General features: G+C 38.4%; 2 protein-coding genes across 3 annotated transcripts in view; one reads left to right on the top strand and one right to left on the bottom strand.

Annotated features, from left to right (window-relative positions):
- The window catches only part of SYN2 (synapsin II), a 393,703-nt gene that overhangs the window by 267,093 nt on the left and 101,285 nt on the right, over positions 1-25,325 (top strand). The window lies entirely within an intron of this gene.
- The window catches only part of TIMP4 (TIMP metallopeptidase inhibitor 4), a 52,614-nt gene that overhangs the window by 18,486 nt on the left and 8,803 nt on the right, over positions 1-25,325 (bottom strand). Inside the window, exon 2 of the mRNA XM_038410237.2 lies at positions 2,303-2,400. Coding sequence (XP_038266165.1) covers positions 2,303-2,400 — 98 coding nt within the window. The remainder of the gene's footprint in view (positions 1-2,302; positions 2,401-25,325) is intronic.

The following is a 25,325-nucleotide window of genomic DNA, read 5'->3' as shown; positions in this document are numbered from 1 at the left end:
TCAAATCTCCTTGATGTCAAGCAATAAGGGCATGCTGCGCTCTTAGCTGACCCACTCTCTGAAACAAAAAAGGCCAGATATAGGGCAGCCTGCGGTATGCACCAATGCAAACTCTGCCAAATGCAAAGTATGTAGTTTGACTGTAAAGTAGATAAACTACAGGAGGTCACTGATAATCATGACTCCAAAGCTTTCTATGAGGCGGTTAAAGCTGTGTATAGCCCTGCTCTATCTTCCTTGACACCGCTAACAACTGCTAATGATGAATATCTCATCACAGATCACAGTGCCATCCACCAACAGCGGTGTGAACAAAACATTTTAGTGAACTACTTAATCATTTATCTACTGTTTCTGATGAGTCACTGGATGATGTCCACAAATTGCCCACATCTAATGCACTTGTCAATTCACCCACTTGAGCTGAGGTGTTGAAGGCTGTTCAAGCAGTGAAAAATAACAAATCTCCTGGTCCTGATGCCATTCCAGCTGAAGTTTTAAAACATGGACGAAATCTCATTGACAGGCTTTTTGAAGTTCTCTTACATATCTGACTTCAAGAAACCATACCACAACAACTGAAAGATGCCAACATCATCATTATCCATAAGCATAAAGGTTCAAAGAGCAACTGTTGTAACTACAACGATATCTCTTTGCTCTCTGTGGCCGGAAAGATTCTTGCATGCATCTTCCTAAACCAATCCCTGACCGAAATCATTAACACAGAATCTGTCTATAGACAGAAATCAAAGTCTGTAATGCTCACATAATTGCAGTACAGGTGTGAATCATGGACCTGTTATCAACAGCACATTAAAAAGTTTGGCAGTTTGAATTTGTGACATCTATGACAATTGCTGGGCATCAAGTGGCAGGACTGGGCTTCCAACAGAAGTACTGGTGAAAGCTGGTTTGTTCAGCATCAAGGCTCATTTGATCTGTGTCCTGTTAAGATGGACTGGACATGTAATTTGTTTGTCTGAGACTCATTTATCAAAACTGGTCTTATATTTCTAATTAAGTTCCAGCAATTGTAAGTGTGGAGGGCAGATGAAACACTTCAAAGGTACCCTGAAACAAAATTTGCACAAAAAGAACATTTCTGACCCAACCTTCGAGCAACTGGCAATTGATCATACTGCATGAGGCCACGCCATAAGGGCAGGTGTCCACAACTTTGAGAAGAACTGCATTGAGCAGCTGGAAGCACATTGCCAGGCAGCTCAATCAGTGCAGCTAGGTAAATGGCTCTGTGGCCAGTGCGGTAAACATTGTTCTTCCTGAATTGGTCTATGGAGTTGTGCACAGATCCATTAGTACAAACTGTGATTGACAATGTTGTCCTGGAAATCAAAGTGATTAGCATCATCATTAAGATTGTTGCCTGCTGGTATTTGTACCTCCATCACCAGTTTGAGTAGGTCAGTTCCTGTGCTCCCTCTATATGTATTTGTCATGTTTGCTCTTCCAAAAATAGATTCCGGAAGAGACTAACAGTAACCAATTTTTAAAAGTGTGGTCACCCATCTTTCTACTGCCACTCACCAAAAAGAAAAACAGTGTATTTTTCTTTAAAATGAAGGGTTCAACGTACAATTTTTTTGTTCAGGATATAGCCAAATCATAGTCTTATTGGCATCAGTGAGTTTGTCAATGACTCCATTTAGACCAGGATTTGTCCATGTAAGAGTGCATTAATGAATGTATCCTGTGAGTAGAGCTGGACAAATAGTAGGAAAAACTTTTTTGTGAACATTTTTCCCAGGTTTGAATCACTTTTGGATTTTGTGCACTCCCACTTTTTGTTTGCTTTCCTTAAAACATTCATATAGGTGGGATTTTGTAGAAATATCTGGGGGGGGGTGGCTGATTTTTCTGCAAATACCACTGTTCACATGTGGTCAAGGGTTTTTGCTATTCCTGCTGTAAGTGCCTGCCTATTTGTAAGTTTTATGTCTTCCAATCAGAAAGTAGAAATAATGCCCTGACACTTAGGTGACTAAACATATACCTCAGGCAGAAAATAATCAAAGATGCATAATGAATAGTTTTCAAATAATCCATAGATTAAAATATGTTTACATACAGTATTCATCAAACAATTATGAATAACAAATACATTTATCAAAATCAGCCTGTTGCTAAATAATTCATGAATAGAAAAAAAGAGCTGCGGGCCAACCAGATCCTACTCCAAATTCAAGGAAAATTTGTCATTGACATCAGCATGAGCTGGTTCATGCCCTGGTACATTAGTCATCAGTATTGAATGTCAAAATAACCAAGTGATTCCATGTACCTTTATTTGTTTGATTTCATACTGGATCATTTTGTGAGTGTCAAGCGGGTCATCACTGGCAGGAACCACCTTTTCACTGGATATTTTTGCACGAATCACTGCAGGGGGTGGAAAAAGGTTTTATTTGCAAAGAAGCATATGCCTGACTTTTCCATCAGTACTATATGTTACATTTTTTCCATTTATTAAAATAATTGTAACAGATTGCTATGTTTTTGTATTGGACGGTAGAAAATGTTCAGTAGCATTTAAAGCTTGTTAGTACAAGATTGTTCAAGACTGAGTTAACACCTGAAAAAATAAAACGATACAGGGCATAACCTGCCATGTAAATACTACATCATTTGCAACAAACCAAAATATGTCACATTGTTCTGAAATTTTCTGGTATAGATTTCAGGCCAGATTTTCAAAAGGATTCAGTACCCAGCAGCTCCCAATGAGCCATTTCATTTTGGTGCCTAAGTAGGAATTGGTAGCTGCTCAGCTCTTTTGAAAATCTCTGTTGAGACAAACATTAGCTTAAATGAGAATTGGTTGTCTAAATCCACTAGTGAGCTTTGAAAAATCTGCAGGCCTGATTCAACTCCCATGGACTTCAAAGTGTTTTGCATTGGGGCCCTGAAATACAGAGTAGTCATGAAATGGACCAAAATCAGCATTCAGTAAGACCATGGCAGGCAAGATACAAATATGAATATCTTGTAGAAAATTAGAAAGAGAGGAAGATAAGGTCAGGCATCAAAGTTACATCTCTTGTGATGGCAAGTAGCTGCACCTCAATATCTATTTCTCAGATTCCATGTGTAATTTTTGTTAAACAGTGTAAATGAGTTACTTTTAGTCTTGCCTTTAGTGACGTCTTCTCTGTTTTAGCTGCTTTGTGCAGAGGGGAAATTATTTATTTCAATCTTTATAATCAAGAAAGAAATGTTTAGCTAATGTGTACTATAAATAATCAGTCAGTATGTGAATGAGCCTAATGAGGAGAGAACTTCTCAAAGTCTGGTGTCTGGCTCCACAGGAGTGTTCATGCTGCACTCTCCTCTGTGTTGCAATCCTCCTTTTGAGCTTGCAGCAGGGGGATTTTGCCTACAGTTTTTATCATGTACCAGTCTTGCTCATTTGTCTTTTCCTCACAGAATGTTTCATTTTCCTACTTGTTATCGGGAACAGTATAGTCTCATGCAGAAAACTCCTATGTTATCTCAAACCTCTTAGAACACTCCAGGCAGGCTTTGGAATGCCATTCTAATCAACCAGACATATTACACAGAAACTGAAATATCTTTCTGATTGTTGGTTAAAAGTGTGTCTTTTTTCCCCATCTAACCAGATTTTCTAAAAATATGAGGTAAAAGAGTAGAATATTAGGCACAGGGTATTAGGGTATGTCTCCACTACAGCAGCACAGCTGTGTCGCTGTGGCTACACCACTGTAGGGTAGACACTTGCTACAGCACTGGAAGGTTGTTTCCGTCACAGTAGTAAATCCACCCACTCAAGAGGTGGTAGTTAGATCGACAGAATTCTACATCCCAGGTCGGCTTAACTATGCCTCTCCACCCTGAGTGATGTAGGCAGGTTGACCTAAATTTTAGGTGTAGACCAGGCCTAATACTGTGTTAAGAATAATACATTGGGGCCAAAATCTTACACTTTGTGCTCTTTCCCCCAAAATAAGAATTTAGGGTATTAATTTGTCCCCACTTCTGGCTGGCCACGGTCCCACATGCCCTTTGCAGGTTATTCCTGTGAAGAGGAAGAGTAATTAATGTGGAGAGGTAGTGCATGGATGCTAGCAGTCAGGAGATATGGGCATTTCAAAGCACAGACCACAGCCACAGCTCTAACCCCATCTATATGACCTCTTCCATAGGTGGAGTAGTCACTGATGGATCTGTGGAGTGGTGTCTCTGCATGTGTAGTGGGGAACCAGAGTCATGGAGGAGCTGTTCTGCTACACGCTTCCTGTCCTGGTTGTACCATTTTGGGCATTCATGTTCAAAGCCAGAATTTGTCCTTCAGTACTTACTAACTGTGGAAACAGCTTTCAGACACTTTTCATGGTTCTGTTTGTTCATTTGTTTTATTTTTAGCATTGAAAGAGGAAAAATAATCCCAAGTATATATACAAAATAATGGGATCTAACTTAGCTGTTACTATTTAAGAAAGAGATCTTGGAGTCATTGTGGATAGTTCTCTGAAAATATCTGTGCAATGTGCAGTGGCAGTCAAAAAAGCTAACAATTTTAGAAACCATTAGAAAAGGTATAGATAAAACAGAAAATATCATAAAGTCACTATAGAAATCCATAGAATGCCCACACCTTAAATAATGCATGCAGTTCTGGTCCATCTCAAAAAAGATATATTAGAGTTGCAGAAGGTGCAGAGAAGGGCAATAACAATGGTTAGGGTTATGGAACAGCATCCATATGAGAGATTAAAAAGATTGGGACTTTCATCTTAGAAAAGAGACAACTGGGGGCAGGGGTGGGAGTGGGGGGGATATGACAGAGGGCTGTCAAATCAGGAATAGTGTGGAGAATGTGAATAGGGAAGTGTTGTTTACTCCTTCACAGAACACAGGAACTAGGGATCACCCAATGATATTAATAAATAGCAGGTTTAAAACAAACAAAAGGAAACACTTCTTCACACAACCCACTGTCAACCTGTGAAACTCACTGCCAGGGGATGTTGTGAAGGCCAAAGGTATAATTGAGTTAAAAAAAGAATTAGATAAATTCATGGAGAATAGGTCCATAAATAGCTATAAGCCAGTATGGTCAGCGACACAACGCCATGCTCCAGGTATCCCTAAATCTCCAGCTGCCGAGACTGTATGACAGGGGATGGATCCCACAAAATTGCTCTGTTTTGTTCATTCCCTCTAAAGCATCTGGCACTGGCCATTGTCAGAGACAGGATACAGGCTAGCTGGACTGTTAGTCTGACCCAGTATGGCTATTCTTTTGTCTTTTTTTTTTTGAATAAGCTAGCAGCATTGACATAACACTTAAATATTTTCAATGCACTCAGAAAAATCACAGTCAACAAGTTAGAGTAGGGAAAGGTCTCTCAGAAATTAGATCTGAGAAAAATGAAATTAGTTTCTGTAACACTTTTAAAGTAAAAAGAAAAGGAGTACTTGTGGCACCTTAGAGACTAACAAATTTATTAGAGCATAAGCTTTCCTGAGCTACAGCTCACTTCATCGGATGAAGTGAGCTGTAGCTCACGAAAGCTTATGCTCTAATAAATTTGTTAGTCTCTAAGTTGCCACAAGTACTCCTTTTCTTTTTGCAAATACAGACTAACACGGCTGCTACTCTGAAACTTTTAAAGTAGAAATGCTTTTAATAATAACTAGTTAAACAAGAATCATGCCTTCCTCTAGAAAGTAAAGGGTGAAAACATACTCTATATATGGTGGCTTAAACCCATTTCTAAAGGAAGAAAAGACGTGAAAGCCTATAATAAGAACCAGGTTGTTTTCTTTAGAGCAATATAGAGGTCAGCCTCAGCTAATGACAGGCAATTTTCATTTCCTGCTTATTTGCAGAGAAAAATGGATGCATTAATCAACACAATACAGATGGCTGCAGCTTCTGATCATGAATCCTTGCATGGAGTGGTACAGTGCTCCCATATCCTAGAAGGGAGCATAGTAGGCTTAGAAAATGATCTGGATAGAAAGGAATGGGTTCTTCACGTTTGAGGAGCAAATTCCATGGTTCAGCTTCTTCTAAACTGTAGACCAGAAATCTACAAATGAGTTATACACCCACTTATTAATGCAGATTTTAAGTGCTTTAATATACTTCCACATAAAAAGTTCAACAATTTCCATCCCACCATCAACCTCAGCCTAGACCAATCCACACAAGCAGTCCATTTCCTGGACACTACAGTGCTAATAAGCGATGGCCACATAACCACCACCCTATTCCGGGAACCTACTGACCACTGTACTTACCTACATGTCTCCAGCTTCCATCCCGGACACACCACATGATCCATTGTCTACAGCCAAGCTCTAAGATACAATCGCATTTGCTCCAATCCCTCAGACAGAGACGAACACCTACCAGATCTCTATCAAGCATTCTTAAAACTACAATACCCACCTGCTGAAGTGAAAAAACAGATTGACAGAGCCAGAAGAGTACCCAGAACTCACCTACTACAGGACAGGCCCAACAAAAAAAATAACAAAATGCCACAAGCTGTCACCTTCAGCCCCCAACTAAAACCTCTCCAGCGCATCATCAAAGATTTCCAACCTATCCTGAAAAATGATCCCTCACTCTCACAGATCTTGGGAGACAGACCAGTCCTCACTTACAGACAGCCCCCCAACCTGAAGCAAATACTCTCCAGCAATCACACAACAAAATCACTAATCCAAGAACCTATCCTTGCAACAAAGCCCGATGGCAACTCTGTCCACATATTTATTCAAGTGACACCATCATAGGATCTAATCACATTAGCTACGCCATCAGGGGCTCGTTCACCTGCACATCTACCAATCTATATGCCATCATGTGCCAGCAATGCCCCTCTGCCATATATATTGGCCAAACCGGACAGTCTGGTAGGAGAACACTTCAAGCTCTCTGGCCACTCCGTAAAAGATTTAAGGGTGGCAATTTTGCAACAGAAAAGCTTCAAAAACAGACTCCAACGAAAAACTGCTGAGCTTGAATTAATATGCAAACTAGATACCATTAACTTGGGTTTGAATAGAGACTGGGAGTGGCTGGGTCATTATACATATTGAATCTATTTCCCCAAGTTAAGTATCTTCACACCTTCTTGTCAACTGTCTAAATGGGCCATCTTGATTATCACTACAAAAGTTTTTTTCTCCTGCTGATAATATTTCATCTTAACTAATTAACCTCTGACAGTTTGTATGGCAACTTCCGACTTATCTGTATGTGTGTATATATATTTATGTACATATATCTTCTTACTATATGTTCCATTCTATGCATCCGATGAAGTGGGTTTTAGCCCATGAAAGCTTATGCTCTAATAAATTTGTTAGTCTCTAAGGTGCCACAAGTACTCCTGTTCTTTTTGCAGATACAGATTAACACGGCTGCTACTCTGAAACCTGTCATAAAAAATACTGTAGATGGTGTGCATTAATTCTTACTGTATTGTGGAAAAGGTCTAAATCAGAATCAGACTTAGGCGTCCTCACTAACAGTGCTTATTAAAAGAAAAGATATCACATAGAAGAGCTCACTGGATATAGAGGAGGACACTAGGGGTCTGCAATTGAGGATAGCTCCATAATTCTGAAATAACACAGTATTTGTATGTAATAAAACTTTTGCTAAAGATTCATTCTCCTTTGTTCTCTTGTGGAAATAGAAGCTTTTTAAATTATTGATTAAGCTTCACTTGTTACTCTGTGTGAGGAATACACACATACACAAAATCTATAATTGTCTCAAAAGGGGCTTCTGGATTTATATGTGGCAGGAAGTGCAACTTTTTTCTATCATTTACCCATTACTCTGGGTGTTACAGTTAAGGGGAAAACAATCCATGTTTAGTGGTGTGGTGGGTTTTTTTTAATTTTTAGAGAAAGAATCTTGCCTTTTAACTTATGATGCTGAAGGGAGTCTAATGAGGTTTTAAGGGAAATAAATGATGCATGTTAAAGAAAGTCTGGAACTTGAGTAATTTTTCTTTATTTTTCCGTACTACTGCTCTTTTCGAGTCTGATTCAAACGCACACAAAAATTTGTCTGGCCCTTCCAGTTCTTTTTTTTTCTTTCCTTTAAATTAATTTTTTCAATGATTGTCGTCTAGTTGTCTGGGAAGACCTCTTATTCATGCAGTTACTTCTGTTTTTAACCACAAGCACTTCCTGGTTTAGCATTCTTTGGCTTATGCAATCCTACTTTTCCACTCATGGTGCAGAAGAAGATTATAACATGTGATTCCCCCATGTCTTTAGTTCTTTTTAAAAAGTGGTTTCAACTTAGCACTACTGACTTGGCTTCTCCTCTCCTCCATATACCTTGAAACAGTCACTATTTGAAGTTGCTACTGTGTTATTTTATCATAGTAGTGCCACTTTCCCTGCCATATCGTGATTGGTTCCTTATGAAGAATCTAGGTATGTGAATGTGTTTGAAGTTAATACACAAGGGCTATACACAATCTACCTAAAGTTCCTTCTGCCTTTTGCATTGAATATGTTATTTGATTTATAAATTCTTTCCTACCTTACCACTGTAGAAATAGTACTTAGCACTTTTCATGGTAAGTGCTATACAAACAGTAGGCTTCATAACAGCCCTATAAAATAAATTATTCTTACCCACCCTTTATAGATGGGAAAACTGAGATGAAAAGTGACTAAAATGCTCCAGCCCCATACATGGAGTCAACTGAGGCGTCAAAATTGCAACTCAGAAGTTCCTGGGTCCCAGACTTGTGCTTGGTTCACTAGGATCTTACTGTGAGGTAGCGTTGATGTGTGGTGTTAAATAGCACCACATTCCAACTTGGAGAAGAATGAATCTCACTTGTGGGTGAAATGTTTTCCATATGGCTTTTTAAATCAGTTTGTAATATTTTAGGATGAATGTTGCTATGTACATTTATTTGTATTTTTAGGTAAATGTTAAGAATATTTGTATTCCTTCTTTCCCAAATATTAATGAAAATCTCTTAGCATGCTGCTTCTGCTCCATGCTTCCCTTATTGCCTCACAAGATAAAAAATCATACTTCTATAAAAGTCTGGGTCCTAATTTGCTATTTATAATATACTAAATATCTTTTTACTAACTTTAATTAAATAGTTAACTTTTGACTCTCTCATGGATGTTCTGTGAAGAATGACATCTGGCAATGCTAGTTTAGGTAATATTTCTCTTCAGTGTAAACCTCTGAACCAGTGTATTATACTCCACAAAACTATCTTACCTTGTGAACTGGGGTGTCGGTTGCAACGGCACCCATTATGGCCAGGTGGAGCATTGCACCTGAGTCCATTCAGTTTGGCAAGGCTGTTAGTCAATTCCTGGTGCCCAGGGGGTCTGAAAACCCCCTCTGTTCTTAAGTGCCTCAGGGATTTTGTAGGGGAGCCCAGGCCCACCCACTCCATTGCGTACCGCTCAGGGCTCTTAAGCTAGACAAGCTGAATCAGGGTTTGGTGACTCCAGCCATGTCCTGAGCTCCTTCCTACCTCCCCCTGGTTTCTGTAGGCTCTTCAGCCCACTGGTCCAGTCATCATCTTCTAGGGTGCTGTCTCTGAGTGGCTTTTAAGCAGCTTGCAGGCAGGAGTTCCCTTCTCCAGCGTGCTTGGTCCACCCTGCCCCTCTGTCTCCAGTCTTTTTTTCTCTGAGCTGCTGTCAGGTTGCCAATCAGCATTACATAAGAATGGCTAGAGTGCAGGGGTGGGCAAACTACGGCCCGGGGGCCACATTTGGCCCTTCAGACATTTTAATCTGGCCCTTGAGCTCCAGCCGGGGAGCGGGATCAGGGGCTTGCCCCACTCCTCGCATACCGTGGCTCTGTGTGGCTCCCGGAAGCAGCAGCATATTCCCCCTCCGGCTCCTACGCGTAGGGGCAGCCAAAGGGTTCCACATGCTGCACCAACCCCAAGCGCCGTCCCTGCAGCTGCGGGCAGGGCAGCATGCAGAGCTGCCTGGATGCACCTTCACATAGGAGCTAGAGGGGGGACATGCTGCTGCTTCTGGCAGCTGCTTGAGGTAAGCACTGCCCTGAGACTGCACCCCTGACTCCCTCCCATGCCTCAACCCTGTGCCCTAGGCCTGATCCCCCTCCTGCCCTCCGAACCCGTTGGTCCCAGCCCAGAGTACCCTCCTGCACCCCAAACCCTCATCCCCAGCCCTACCTCAGAGCCCGCACACCCAGCCTGAGCCCTCATCCCCTCCTGCACCCCAATTTCATGAGTATTCATGGCCTGCCAAACAATTTTCATACCGAGATATGACCCTCGAGCCAAAAAGTTTGCCCACCTCTGGTATAGTGGGTCAGATCAATGATCCATCTAGCCCAGTATCCTGCCGTCTCACAGTGGCCAATGCCAGGTGCTTCCACCCTTAGTCAACTCTTTTCAAAGCTGAAAAGTCCCACTCTTTTTAATCTCTCCTTACATGGAAGCTGTTCCATGCCCTTAATCATTTTTGTTGCCCTTTTCTGTACTTTTTCCTATTCTAATGTATCTTGTTTGAGATAAGGTGATAAGAACTGCACACAGTATTCAAGGTGTGGGTGTACTCTGGATTTATATAGTGGAGGATTAATATAGTGGCATTATGATATTTTCTGTCTTCTTATATATCCATTTCCTAATGGTTCCTAATATTCTGTTAGCTTTTTTAACTGCCACTGCACATTGAGTGGATGTTTTCAGAGAACTATCCATAATGACTCAAAGCTCTTCCTTGAGTGGTAGGATCTAAATTAGCTGTTATCATTTTTATGTATAGTTAGGATTATATTTTTCAGTGTGCATTACTTTGCATTTATCAACATTGAATTTCATTTGCTATTTTGATGCCCAGTCATCCATTGGCATTGGCAGACAGTGCCTGAATTAACCCCTTGGTTGCTGGGCCAGCATGTGGTACATACATGACAAAACTATATTAGTCCTTCAGAAGAGGAAACTGAGTTGGACTTTGTGCAGATTAACTTGGTTATTGCTGAAAAATTGCAGGAAGAAGGAAATGGCCCTCTGTTGTTCATCCTAGTTAATTGATAATTTCAATAAGTGACATGTGTTTGAACTTAGTGGAGTTTATTTTCCAAAACTGGCTCATTTAAAGTGACAGTGTAATCAAGAACACATACATCCAGACAGGTTTGAATAAATATATAGTAAATAAAGTACTTTCCCCATATATGAGAGAGAGTACTTTTCAAAGCTATGTTATTTTCAGTACATGATAGTAAAATGTTCTAGAACTTCTAACACCATTACAATGGGTTTTGTATTTGGACATACTGTCTTTTCTTTAGCTTTCAGCAAAAATTGTAAATGGATAGAAGTTAAAGCTGTTTTATCTGTATGTCTATATATTTCCAGTTGGTGTTGCTTTTAGATGTTGATCCTCCCAAATACATCTTGCAGTAACAACAGTTTCTAATTAATATTCTGTGGCTGTCACACTTACTTCCATTTAAACCTCTTCCTATTCTCTGTTGGTCTCATAGCAATTAATTTCTAGCAAGTTCCCATCTGGGTAGGCAGGTTTGGAAAAAAAAATCTTCTGTGTTTGTACAGTCTTGATATTTATAGACCATAGATGGACAAAATAACTGCCTTGTGCAAGGTAAACTTCAAGGATATTAAGTGCTCTTAGCTCACTCTCTCTCCCGTTTTCAGTGTTCTCTCCCATAATGTATAAAGAAAAGGAGTACTTGTGGCACCTTAGAGACTAACAAATTTATTAGAGCATAAGCTTTCGTGAGCTACAGCTCACTTCATCGGATGCATTTGGTGGAAAAAACAGAGGAGAGATTTATATACACACACACAGAGAACATGAAACAATGGGTTTATCATACACACTGTAAGGAGAGTGATCACTTAAGATAAGCCATCACCAGCAGCAGGGGGGGGAAAGGAGGAAAACCTTTCATGGTGACAAGCAGGTAGGCTAATTCCAGCAGTTAACAAGAATATCAGAGGAACAGTGGGGGGTGGGGTGGGAGGGAGAAATACCATGGGGAAATAGTTTTACTTTGTGTAATGACTCATCCATTCCCAGTCTCTATTCAAGCCTAAGTTAATTGTATCCAGTTTGCATATTAATTCCAATTCAGCAGTCTCTCGTTGGAGTCTGTTTTTGAAGCTTTTTTGTTGAAGTATAGCCACTCTTAGGTCTGTGATCGAGTGACCAGAGAGATTGAAGTGTTCTCCAACTGGTTTTTGAATGTTATAATTCTTGACGTCTGATTTGTGTCCATTCATTCTTTTACGTAGAGACTGTCCAGTTTGGCCAATGTACATGGCAGAGGGGCATTGCTGGCACATGATGGCATATATCACATTGGTAGATGCGCAGGTGAAGGAGCCTCTGATAGTGTGGCTGATGTGATTAGGCCCTATGATGGTATCCCCTGAATAGATATGTGGACAGAGTTGGCAACGGGCTTTGTTGCAAGGATAGGTTCCTGGGTTAGTGGTTCTGTTGTGTGGTGTGTGTGCCACAAGTACTCCTTTTCTTTTTGCGAATACAGACTAACACGGCTGCTACTCTGAAACCCATAATGTATAGTTATCTATTAACTGAAAAGGCAGTTAACTAAAGGGGTGATCTAGTAATATAACACTTACAAACTTATGAGCTATTCTCCTAAATCAGGTGATTTAAAAAAAGGATTGCCAACAGCTCCACGAGCCAGTGCAGTGAGGGATCTAGCATTTGAATTACAAATGTTCCGCTTATTTAAATGGTGTAACTGGCTAAAAACATTCCATCCACATTGTACAAATATAACCACAGGCTTCTGTAGTGCAGTGACATACAGCCATGTGGAGCACTACGCTTAACACTGCTTTATTAAGGATTTATATTGGTTTATTCTGTACTTCGCTGGTGCTGACATAAAATAACTAATAAAGAGGAAGATTTTCAAAGGCACAAAGGGCAGGTAAAAAGAATAGGAGTACTTGTGGCACCTTAGAGACTAACAAATTTATTTGAGCATAAGCTTTCGTGAGCTACAGCTCACTTCATCAGATGCATCCAATGAAGTGAGCTGTAGCTCATGAAAGCTTATGCTCAAATAAATTTGTTAGTCTCTAAGGTGCCACAAGTCCTCCTTTTCTTTTTGCGAATACAGACTAACACTGCTGCTACTCTAAAAGAGCAGGTAGGTACCTAACTCCCATTTGTGCCTGGGAAATCTCTCCCAAGGTATCTTAGGGCCCACTCACTTACAAACTGCTTAATGATGTCAAGAAAGTTGCCATGATGCCAACATCACATTATATTACTCTACAGGAGAAATTAAACTGGAATACAAGCTGGTTTTAGTTCAGAATTCCCCTAACTCATGTTGAATGGTTTCCAGGACACAAAAGAATATTCCATTGTCCCTTCTTCCCAGTTTGTAGAAAGGCATTCTGAAGACCGGTAGAGGTATCTGTCCTGTACTAATAGAAAGATCCATTGATCTAAGCATTGGTTAATTGAAACTGTCATAATATGGGCTTTCGTCCATAAAGTGATACAGATTGTCTATTCCAATTTCTGCTTAGCTATTTGTATTAATTTCTTTGAACTACAGAGTCAAGCGTCGTTACAGTGATGAATGGAATCCCATTCAAAACATCGGCTGTGCTAATTATGCAAATTGTATAGTTAATTCTTTCAGTGATAAAATACTGTATCATCCAAGATTCATAGATTAATATATCAGTTTAGAGAGACGGACCTCAGAGCACAAAGCTTGATTTTAATGAGATCCAGTGCTTCGGAAACAATAACAGAGTTGCTGAACAGGACAGTAAGATCTTCTAAGTGGAGGTTTCTGAACCATTTTTTGTGCACATAGGGAGCAAGTCCTGCTTGCAAGTCCTTCTAGAGGCACAGAGGACCATAGATGAGGCAGAACCACAGCAATTCTGCTGTGTGGGGAAGAAGTAGTGTTGCTGGAGTCTGTCCTGGGAATTAGTATCTCCTGTGTAGCATGGAGCATAGCTCTTCACAGGTTCCCTATGTGTCTTAGCATGATGAAATACAGTCTCCATATTATGGAAACACATTCTGTTTATCTTCCGTCTTAGTTTACAATCTGGAATTTTAAATAATTGAAACTGCCCCAGAAAATGGTAAATGCTTAATGTCCGAACTTGAGACTTAGTTTTCCATTCCTTCTGCTGAATGCACTTTCAGCTAGGGACGGGTGAACCAGCTAGAATAAAATGAGCGGTTTGTTCAGAAATGTCCGGATTATAAGACTCTTTTTTAGAAAACACTTTATTTGAATTTCTGGGCTCTGTCTGGGACCAGAACTAGAAATATTAATATATCAGGAAAAATTCTCTTGTCATGAAAAATTTCAGCACTTGATTTGTAGGCTCCAGAGAGGTAGTTCTCATAAGTTTTAGCTAACTAGCCAGACTTTGGGATACTTAACTAACAGAACTCAAAATCTGAATATTTTGAGGTTCACTCATCACTACTTTTAATCAGCCTTTGTCCAATAGAATTGCAAAAACGTATTCCACTAAACCATTTTTCTCCAGTATGATGCTAGTTGTTACTACTATTTTTATTGCAAGAGTGTTTGAGCACCAACCAAGATTGGGGTCCCATTGTACAAGGTGCTGTACATACATATAGTAAGAGGCAATCTTGCCACAAAGAACTTGCAATCTAAGAAGATCAAAGACACATCTAGGGAGGAAAAGTGGGGGGCAAATTACAAAATGATTAGAGTGATGGATCCATCCATAGTTGCATTTTTATTTTTTTGCCTTACACCAGGTAGCATAGAGAGAGTTGTATATGTATATTTATATTGTATACATTTTATATACACATTAAGGGCTAGATTTTCAAAAAAAGCACAGTGCACATATTGAGAGAATATCTAGCCATGCCATATAGGTTCCTAAATAAGAACTGAATACTATTGAAAATTTGGCCCTACATATTTCTTTCTCTCCTCATACCTGTCACCTCAACCAAGCCATTGTTAGTTAGCCAGTTTATTGCAGATGTCATGGAAGATGTGGTTCTTGGGGAGGGTTTTGAAGGATGACAGGTAAGTGTCTTATGGACAGGTTGAAGAGCACATTCTGGGGTAAGAGACAGCATGAAAGGAAGCATCTGAATACATTTGTAGGAGAAGCACACATGGCTGTCATCATTGTAAGAGTGGAAGGGGTGATATGGTATGAGACAAAAGCAGATAAATTGAGTGGGTACATCATTTCAAGCGCCTTGAATTCTAATGAACTTATAGACTATTATTCAGCACTAGAGAAATAAATTAAAATGAAATGTAATGCCAGGTGTACAAGGATATAGTTAAGAGTTTGTCAGCACTGCCATTATAAATCCCTCACCTCTTGTATTGATCTACCCTTACCTTCGTGAAAAATGGCAGGTTTCAGAGTAGCAACCGTGTTAGTCTGTATTCGCAAAAAGAAAAGGAGTACTTGTGGCACCTTAGAGACGAACAAATTTATTTGAGCATAAGCTTTCGTGAGCTACAGTTCACTTCATCGGATGCATTCTGAAGTGAACTGTAGCTCACGAAAGCTTATGCTCAAATAAATTTGTTAGTCTCTAAGGTGCCACAAGTACTCCTTTTCTTTTTGCTTCATGAAAAATGTGTTTCCCTGTGTCCAAATGAGAAAGATGACATTTAAATTCTGAGCCAGAAGTGACTTTTTCCTGTAATTCTTAGATTAGTTTGGAAATTCTTATATGAAGAGAAATAAAATACAAGATAAAATTATATACTCATGTATTTGAAAATAAATGGCTATGAATGTTAAAATGATAGATATTCAACTCTAATAATAGACACTAAAACTAAGTCTATGCTAGTGGTAATGTAACAAATTGGATTGTATCACGATTACATATCTATATACCCTTTGTTTTCACTTTCAATTCAGTTGGAACAATGTAATTTTCACACAATCTTTTTCACTTATTTAAAACTATTCAGTTCTTTGGAAAGGAATAAATTATGTGTCTTCTCACCACACAATCAAGACCGTCATCAACATTTATACATCAGCTCCATCTTACTTGCACAGCTGAAGAATACATTTTTCAAATCTTAATGGCCTCTAGTATTCTCAGAGACTTGATCATCCATCTTTATTTGTTCTAGGTCCTTAGTTTTTGTCTCAGTCTACTGAAGCTTATCTCAGAAATTCAACTGCTTTCATGGAAGCCACAGTAGCTTAGAAGGCATCCAACTTCTACATATATTTCTGTATGCCCATCAGAATAAAATCATACAGTTCTGGGAAGGCTGTAATCACAATACTGATCATTGAAAAGTCAAAGGGAGGCAGCCTTCATGAAGGGCTGCCGACAGTAGGGTCCCTGTTCATGTGTCTTTGATATTCCAGAAACTCGCAATCACTTGAGATACCACTTCTGCAACTTTTAAGGAATAGCTTTTGATCTCCTAAACTATGAAATTTTTATTCATTTTCTTTTTTTCTTCTTCAGCTTGTTGCTTTATAGTTAAACTGCTATATAGTTCTCATGAGAATTATGTCTCCCCTACTGAAATTGATTAATTTTAAGGATATTTTATATTTATGCTATATTTTCTGAATGTAAGTAGACTTGGGAGCAGAGCACAATGTTAAATTTCTTTGAATGATTGAGTGAAATAATGTAGCTCATCTGAAGGCGAGCAATCACTTGGCATACAAAAAATATCCTGGGTTAGAGAAATTTAAACAATCTCATCTGAGTTAATTACAGTTTAATTGTAATTAAGTTGAAGAACAACATAGATTTTCTCATTTTAAATAATATTCTAATTCCCTCTCATTTCATGAAGATCAACAACAAATTAATCTTCTGATCCTGAAATTGCATTAGTGGCTTAACATTAGCGACAAAGCAGCTTGTTAAGTATCTGTAAAAGAAGCACAGATTGATGCTGCAAATATAGTATTAATTTGACCTGTATTCTGACTAGTTTTAGCTCTATGTTGGTAGGTATAATCTATAGGTGGAGGAGTGCCATTGCCAAGACCTAGAAGCACATGCACAAACACGTGAACCATGCAGTCATTGAAATTATGTACAGCAGAAGGAATGAAAATGCAAATCTCTAGTTTGGAGTTTAAGCAGTTCCAGGTTCTGAGGCAATTTCAATTATATATCAGACTGTAAACTAAAATGTGTTTCCAGAATATGCAAACTCTAGTTAATGAGGGTGGCTATATAAAAACTGCTCCTCTGTTGGTGTCTGATGGCATAATAGAACAGTTTGCTGTTTTTCCTCCTTTATCAGAAGATTAGAGTATGCTGATTTTCCTTTTTCTCTTAATATATATTTTTATCTCTACCTTTCCTTAGGAATGATGTATGTTTTCAAGGGGTTACTTTTCCTAATTAGTTGTGTACACAGGAATAAAAGTTCCTGGAAAAGATCATTAGCTGATGTAAATTATCATAGCTCCATTGACAATGGTACTATGACAGTTTACATCACCTGAAAATCTGCCCCCCTGTTGTTAAGGGCATAACATCCTGTGAGTTAACTGTATATAATACACCTATAAAAGAGAGATTTTATTTTCTTTTGTATTCTTTTTTTTCAATGTCATAATGAAAGCTTTTGTGTGTTACATTGATAGATTAATGACATAATCCTGTTGATTTATTGTAAGTCTGTTGAATTACTTTTAATAGATATATTGGAAGGAATTATTATAGACCCCCACCACACAGCATACTAAGGACAGTACTGCTAATGCCACTGGTTGCATTAAAGTCAGAACAATACTAAACCAAGAATTAATGTATGCAATGTAGTTGTAGCTATGTCAGTCCCAGAATATTAGAGAGACAGAAGTTGGTCCAATAAAAGATATTACCTCACCCACCTTGTTCCCCCCCCCCCCCAAGAAGTAATGTCTTTTTAACAAACATTGAGAGCCAAAGCAAAGTGGGATTCTCTTTAGTCTTCACTCCTACTATTAAAATAACAAAGGGAAGGAATTTTTAACATCCTGGTACTGTCTACTTCCTTATTAGTAGCTAGTATAGCCAGATCCAGTAACTCCCATTACTAGTATCCAGTGATGGGAGAACGGAGCCCCTCATGATTCTAGTAATGAAGTTTTTGACAGTGTCCCAATTCTACTCTCAGGGGGAACCAGTGCAAAGGATCAATTGTATGAGAAAGAAGAGAAGAGATTGAGCCAAGGCAAGAAAGGAACTTTGTATTTTGTCCCTTCTTATGTCCCAGGGACTGCTTCATATTGAATTCCTAACTTTCAAAGTAGTTTGTTCAGCATAAGCAAGTACAGGTCAAGAGTTCTTCCTAGTCGATGCCAATTTAAATCAAACATTTATCTCTAACTGGCCAAGAATTCAAGTGCAGACAACTAGAATGCAAAATAACTAAAGCTGACAAGCAGAACGGGCTTCATCTACCATATTCACAGGGGGAGAGGGAAAGCTCAGTGGCTTGAGTATTGGCCTGCTAAACCCAGGGTTGTGAGTTCAATCATTGAGGGGGCCATTTAGGGTTCTGGGGGATTGGGGATTGGTCCTGCTTTGAGCAGGGGGTTGGACTAGATGACCTCCTGAGGTCCCTTCCAACCCTGATACTCTATGATTCTAAGCTATGTTAAAGTAATGCCAGGAGTCTGACATAAATGCCTTGAAATCCAGACTGAGGGATCAAACTCCATCTTTACTTCACCTTTTGCACCTAGATACCATAAGGTGGGGTCCAGCAGTGAGTGATTCTACCTACTATGATCCCAATCCTGCAAATTCTTACTCTTCTGAATAGCATTCCTCCCTCTTGTAACAGGTTTCAGAGTAGCAGCCATGTTAGTCTGTATTCGCAAAAAGAAAAGGAGTACTGGTGGCACCTTAGAGACTAACAAATTTATTAGAGCATAAGCTTTCGTGAGCTACAGCTCACTTCATCGGACCCTCTTGTAAGTAATTCTATGGAAGCCAGTAGGACAACTCAGGGAGTAAAGGTTTGGACATTAGGGCTCCATATTTGCTGTGTTATGAAAGGACAAAAGTGCACACACTAAACTGTATTGCTTTTGCTAATTGAAACCAGATCTTTGTTGTTTTACCTTTTTTAGGGTTTGTGAATGGGTTCCCTCAATGTAAGTCAGAAAAGGAGGATCGCTCCATTAAAGTACAGATAAATTGCCACACGAGAGGTCAATGGCTTGTTTCAAGAAATTCTAATAACCTCTGTAGAAGATGTGCTTAGATCATTTTAGTCACTTTAGTACTGTATGAATACAAAAGCTTATTAAAAATGTGTAAAATATTAGTAGTAAAAATCTTATTCCAAACTCTCAGAAGCAGTTTTAGTGCATGCAGACTAGCCACATTTCAAAGTTAACTTTTTACTTATTTGCCTAATATGGTTGTTTTAAGCTTTGTGTTTTACCAGTGAAGAAGTCCTAAGAAACCAATAAATTACTTTTTCCCACATTCATATAATCTATTCATATAATTACTAAATAGCCACACTAAAGAGTATAAAGAGTAAAAAATGTCAGGAATTTTCAAATGAAGAAGAGAAAAGCAACAGCATTCAGAAGCACAGAGCAGCACAGCAGCATCATAACCTTGGTGCAGGCCCAAAGATATCTGTAATTCTGCCAACACAGAAGACATTAGAATTATCCAAGGATCCAAATGCAAGCATTAGAAGGAAATCTTTTAAAGCTTGGTGTCTCATCCAAAGAGGCAGAAAAAGGGAGATATACCGGGACTTGTTTAGGGAGATTAAATTAGAAACATTTTCTCTATTAAAATAAAACAAAACAGTTTTTAAAAATACTAACCTCTGCTTTTCCAGATACTAAAATATTTTCCTGCATAGATGGTGGATTAGATAAGATTTCATTTTTGATGATACTGAAGATTTTATTTTGTTTTTGCATCATTTAATTTTTATATGTTCCACTTTCCTTGTGGTAACTACCCAATTAATTCACATTTGAATTATTTTAAAGCTCTGCCTTAAATCAGCAGAAGGCAGGAAAATTAAACAGAAAATGTAAAGGCCTCTAATCCATGCATATACATGCACATTTGTGTATGCAAGATGAGCAGTTGTTCACCTAACAGCAGATAGAATCTCTATGTGTGCATGAAAATATTGTAAATAATTGTGAAAATTTTTCATGTTGCAGACATTTTCACACACTAATTCTGCAAGTGCATGCTATTCAAGGAAGGGACCATTTCTTTATGTCTTTTTAATGGAACAAAGTCATGAAGCCTAAAATCTTGGAGCCAGTACTCTAAGGCTTATTTTGGTACAATATTTTACCATCATCCTGAAATGCATCTCATGTCTCCCAAAACAACAACTGTAACACTGTTTAAATTCCAATTTCTCTGTTCATGCCAAGGGACTTGCATCCCCCAAACCCGGGGAAATGGGATTATTTGTGATTGCAAATTCCCGTTTACACTGTTCTCCATCCTCCTTCTCTGCTTGCCTGCCTGCAGAAGGGATTCTTAAAATGCTAGTCCTACTTCACATACATTCCTTTAAGATGGTCTAGACTCTACCTTACATTTTCAAAAAATGTCTTATTTGGAGGTTATCTCATTTATCAGCCCAACTTGAGACACCTAGGAGTTAATTTTCATTTGCGCTGAGTACCTCCATTTCCTATTGACTTCACTTGATGTTATGGGCACATAGGAAATTAGGCTCTAGGTGTACCAACTTGAGATCTTAAAATTAATTATGACTTTTGAGAATTTCAACATAAATTTTATGAGTCTACTGTAATTTTGCGAGAGAATCTCACTTTTTAGTTATTGTACTGTTCTTTAGCTGCTAGGAAAAGTAAAATGCTGTAAACAGATCAGTGTATCCATGGCAATGTGCAGTTCAGCTTCTAACATTTCAACACAACAGGTAACTCCTCTTTTCTTTCACATTATTCCGTATTTTCAAAAATTTAAAATAGCAGTAATGACCTCTAAGTTGGCATCTCCTCTCAGTTAGTGACCAGCTGCGTTAAAGGCCCCTCAGCTTCACAATGGGCCTTCACATCTTCCAGCTAGTCATTAACAGCAAGGAAATACCTCCCAATTAGTAATTATTGATCGAAGTCTGATGGTCATCACCACCATAAATTCTGAAAAACAGTTAGCATTCTTCTTTGGAAAACTACAGTAAGGAATTTAAATCTCTTTGAATACTAACTACATACAATATTTTAGTATTCTGAAGTTTCTAGGGCTATCATCCATTTTAACTCATGAGTTTGTGTAAACTGTATTTATATCCACCATATATTATTTCTGTTTATCTTTCATAGACATAAATATGTAGACATTGCAGTTCAAATAAAATAAGGTGCCACATCTTTAATTCAGAGGAGTGGCTCTCAATTTATACTGATATAATAGATCACAATTTAGGTATAGTCTGTAATGGATTCATGGCTACAGGATTTGTAGGAAAAGGTGGAGGCTCTGTCTGCATCACGTACTGAGTGCATATACCCAACTTTTGTCAAAATATTTCATAACTTCATGATCACAGTAGATCCAAGATTATTTCTGTATTCCCAGGTAGTATGAATGACCTAAAGTTTTTTCTGCAGCCAGTGAGGACACTACAGCCATTTTTCTCTATTGTAGACCTCTCAATAATCATGCAGATCTTTCTTAATTCCAACCTTCAATACAGCAATTGACTCTACATTGGGCTCATCTTGAAGTATGTGCAGAAGCTCTAGATCATCTTTTGTGATTCTTGTGAGAATGAAAACATAGAATCTGTACTCAAGTCTCTGAACATACATACTGTTCTCTTTGGGATACATAACAAGATACTACTGAATGATCTTTAAACACCTGCATAGCCTGGGATGTGATTTATAGAGAGCACACTTATCAACTTCATATCATTAAGTCAATTAAGATCAGCAGGGAAGCAGTTTCATCCCAAAATGAAGTATGAAGACTTCAGCTGGGATTTTCAAAACTGCTCAATGTTGGCCTAATTCTATTCCTGTTGAAGCCAAATGGAATTAAATGGGAGAGGAATTAGGCTACTGCTGAGACTTCAGAAAATCTCACTCTTCGTGTCCAGTAGGATGGCTTTCTGAATTGAGGATCTTCACCATTAGAATTCACCCTGCTTGGGAGCCTAATAGAGCTAGAATCAAGCAACATTCAGTGCAAGAGGTATTTTATTATTTAGCATGTAATTGTTTATTTTCTTCTTGTTTTGTATTTGAATATTCTTTAAAGTTAGTGGCTACCCCAGTGACAAAAGCTTATAGCAATCAGCAAAATAACTAGCCAAGCTGAATCACATATATGGAACACCACAAATAAAACCCAGTTACCTCATAACCTTTGAGTCCATAAACACAGGTTTCTATCACTTGGGCGAAAGGAGAATTTCATATTAGCTGTAGTAACAGCAGACTTTTATGCTTTGGAAGGCAGCCTCTTGAGAATAATATAGGCACCTATAGTTGCTTGATACTGCATCCCCAGGGAGTGGGACTAGAGCGGTTAGCATTCAGTGGCTATTATATTGCATTTACAAGTGTAATCCTTAGAAGTGAAAATGTATCATCTGGATTCAGGGAATTCCAAATGGAATTTAAAAAGAGGGACTTCAAAACACTAGCAGGGCTCAAACCAAGTGAAAATTCTACTGAGACACTAAACTCTAAACTTAAGATGGACTCCAAATACAACATTACCAAGAAAACATGGACAGATGGATAAGAAAGGAATAAAATAAAATGGGGGGAATGTACACCTCAAACATTAGAAGGAGCCCAGAAGAGCTTTTATTTGGGTCTAGCAAATAGGAACCAATATGTAAGGAATTTGGGGGTCACAAACTAATAGACACCACAATCACCAATTTGAGCCACAAACTTGTGGCATTAGAGAGAGAACCCTAGGACCTTTAGCTTCCATGGGCAGGCCTGTGCCCCCTGAGGTCAGGGAAGGATTTGTAGTAGAAGTCTCTGTAGACTGTTGCTGCAAGAGAAACAAGATAGCGAACATTTTTTAACAGATTTGGCATGCCGACCAGTAGAAGGCACCACAATGATGCCAGCTATTACAAATTACCATGGTGAGTCAGTAGTACAAAGACCTTTCTGTTACAGTTTATAATTAGAATAAAGCAACAGCACCATTCTTTTTTATTCAAGAATCCTTTGACCAGTAATAAGTATCCTATTCCAAAGAGTCACCTTATTACAGAAACACATTGATATGTTCTAGTTGAATACAGCTAATGCAAAAGAAAATTGGCATCACCACTCAGCATGACTGTTCTAATTGCATTATATAACACTTTCTTTCTTTTTTTTTTTTACTATGCTAGTACTTTGCACACATTTAGTTAGAAAATGTTTTAAATTGTTCTGTAAAGTTACATTTAACTGGAATCTTAATTTAAATCTAAAGCACTTCTCCTCTCTGGAACTTACCAAGATGTAGTCTTGCCTGTACAACTTTCAGGCATGCATTTAACTTAGGGGTTTTGTGAGTACTTGTGTTTTTAGAGTGGGAAGGAGAAACTACCAATGTTATAGGGGGAAGTTTATCAAGTCTGACCCCAGATTAAATTATTTTTTGTAGATAGCAGAATAAGCTAAATTTATGTGGATCAGGGCTTTAAATCTATATTTTTATAAACTTTCAAATGGAAACAGGGAGAGATTTTGATTTTTAAAAAAGCAGATGTGTACAAGTACTCTTACTTTAACTTAAATAAATATTATAGAAAAATAACTTCCTAATGTTGTTCAAGGTCAGTTTCATTTTTCTGCAATGTTTTTACAGCTGCTACTGATGTTAAAGAAATATTTCTTTCTGCTTCACAAGCCACAAATACCACATCATTTGATCAGTGATGAACATCTGTACAATTTCAGCTGAAGAATAACATTGCCTTGATACTCTTTACTCTATACAATAGCATATATCCTTTTATTATAGATTTCCATTCATAACTACACATCCCTTCCTCTGGAATCCAGGAGGGGTTATGGAGAAACACTACCTTTTATGGGACAAACAAGATGAGAATTTAAATCAGGATCTAGTAGGTTCAAGAATTTGCTGGTACCTCATGTATCTTACGTTTTATATAAGTTTAGTCCTTACATTTTTAAGCTTTCATTCTGCTTTCCACACCGTTTATGTGTAGAATGTTTAGATAAATCATGATTTATAGTTCCATAATAATGCAATACATGCTTTGTTTACAAATATAACTGATTTCCTGAAATTTTCCTATCCCCCTTCATTTAAAATATACCTAATAGTAAGAGTCACTGCTCTGGAGTTAATTTTAAATCTGTAAACCAGCTAGGTTCTTCTCATAATTGATTTTACACATGATGCAAATAGCTCTGATACTGACTAAAACCAAATATTTTACAGTTGGTACCGTCTTTTCCAAGTAAAATAAGTGAAACCTGAACTTAGTGCTTGAACATAGAACATAAGAACAGCCATACTGGGTCAGACTAATGGTCCATCTAGACTAGTATCCTGTCTTCTGACAGTGGCCAATGCCAGGTGGTTCAGAGAGAATGAACGGAACAGGTAATCATTAAATGATCTATTCTCTGTCACCTATTCCCAAGTTCTGGCAAACAGAGGCTAGGGACACTTCAGAGGCTGGTTTTGCATCCCTGCCCATCCTGACTAATAGCCATTGATGGACCTATCCTCCATGAATTTATCTAGTTCTTTTTTGAACCCTGTTATAGTCTTGGCCTTCACAATATCCTCTGACAAAGAATTCCACAGATTGACTGTGGCACCTTAGAGACTAACAAATTTATTTAAGCATAAGCTTTTGTGAGCTACACAAAATTTGTTAGTCTGTAAGGTGCCACAAGTACTCCTTTTCTTTTTGCGAATACAGACTAACACGGCTGCTACTCTGAAACAGATTGTGCATTGTACAAATGTCTGGTTTCCATAGACACTGTTTCTAGTAAATAGGAAATTATTTCTTGTTCTTTCTCTGCATACTGCATGCTAGTGTTGGTGCTATGAAATTTTCACAACCTTGCTTTTTGAGCTGAATAGTAAGTTAAAAATTTGGCCACCAAAACTAAATTTGGAGGAATTTTTAGGCAGTACTGTTCTCAAAATGTTTGTATCTAAGAACCTGAAGCAGCTGTGGCTTCATCTTGCAGATTTTATTCAAGTGAACAGTCCTTATTCACAAGAAGAGTTTGAATTACTTCCCTCCTTACTCACACAAATAGTTCCACTGACCTTTTGAGTCAGTGGCACTG

Source organism: Dermochelys coriacea, chromosome 7 (assembly GCF_009764565.3).
Source record: "Dermochelys coriacea isolate rDerCor1 chromosome 7, rDerCor1.pri.v4, whole genome shotgun sequence".
NCBI classification, from domain to species: Eukaryota; Metazoa; Chordata; order Testudines; family Dermochelyidae; genus Dermochelys; species Dermochelys coriacea.
Note: the sequence above shows the minus strand (reverse complement) of the source record. Positions and strands in the feature narration are given on the sequence as shown.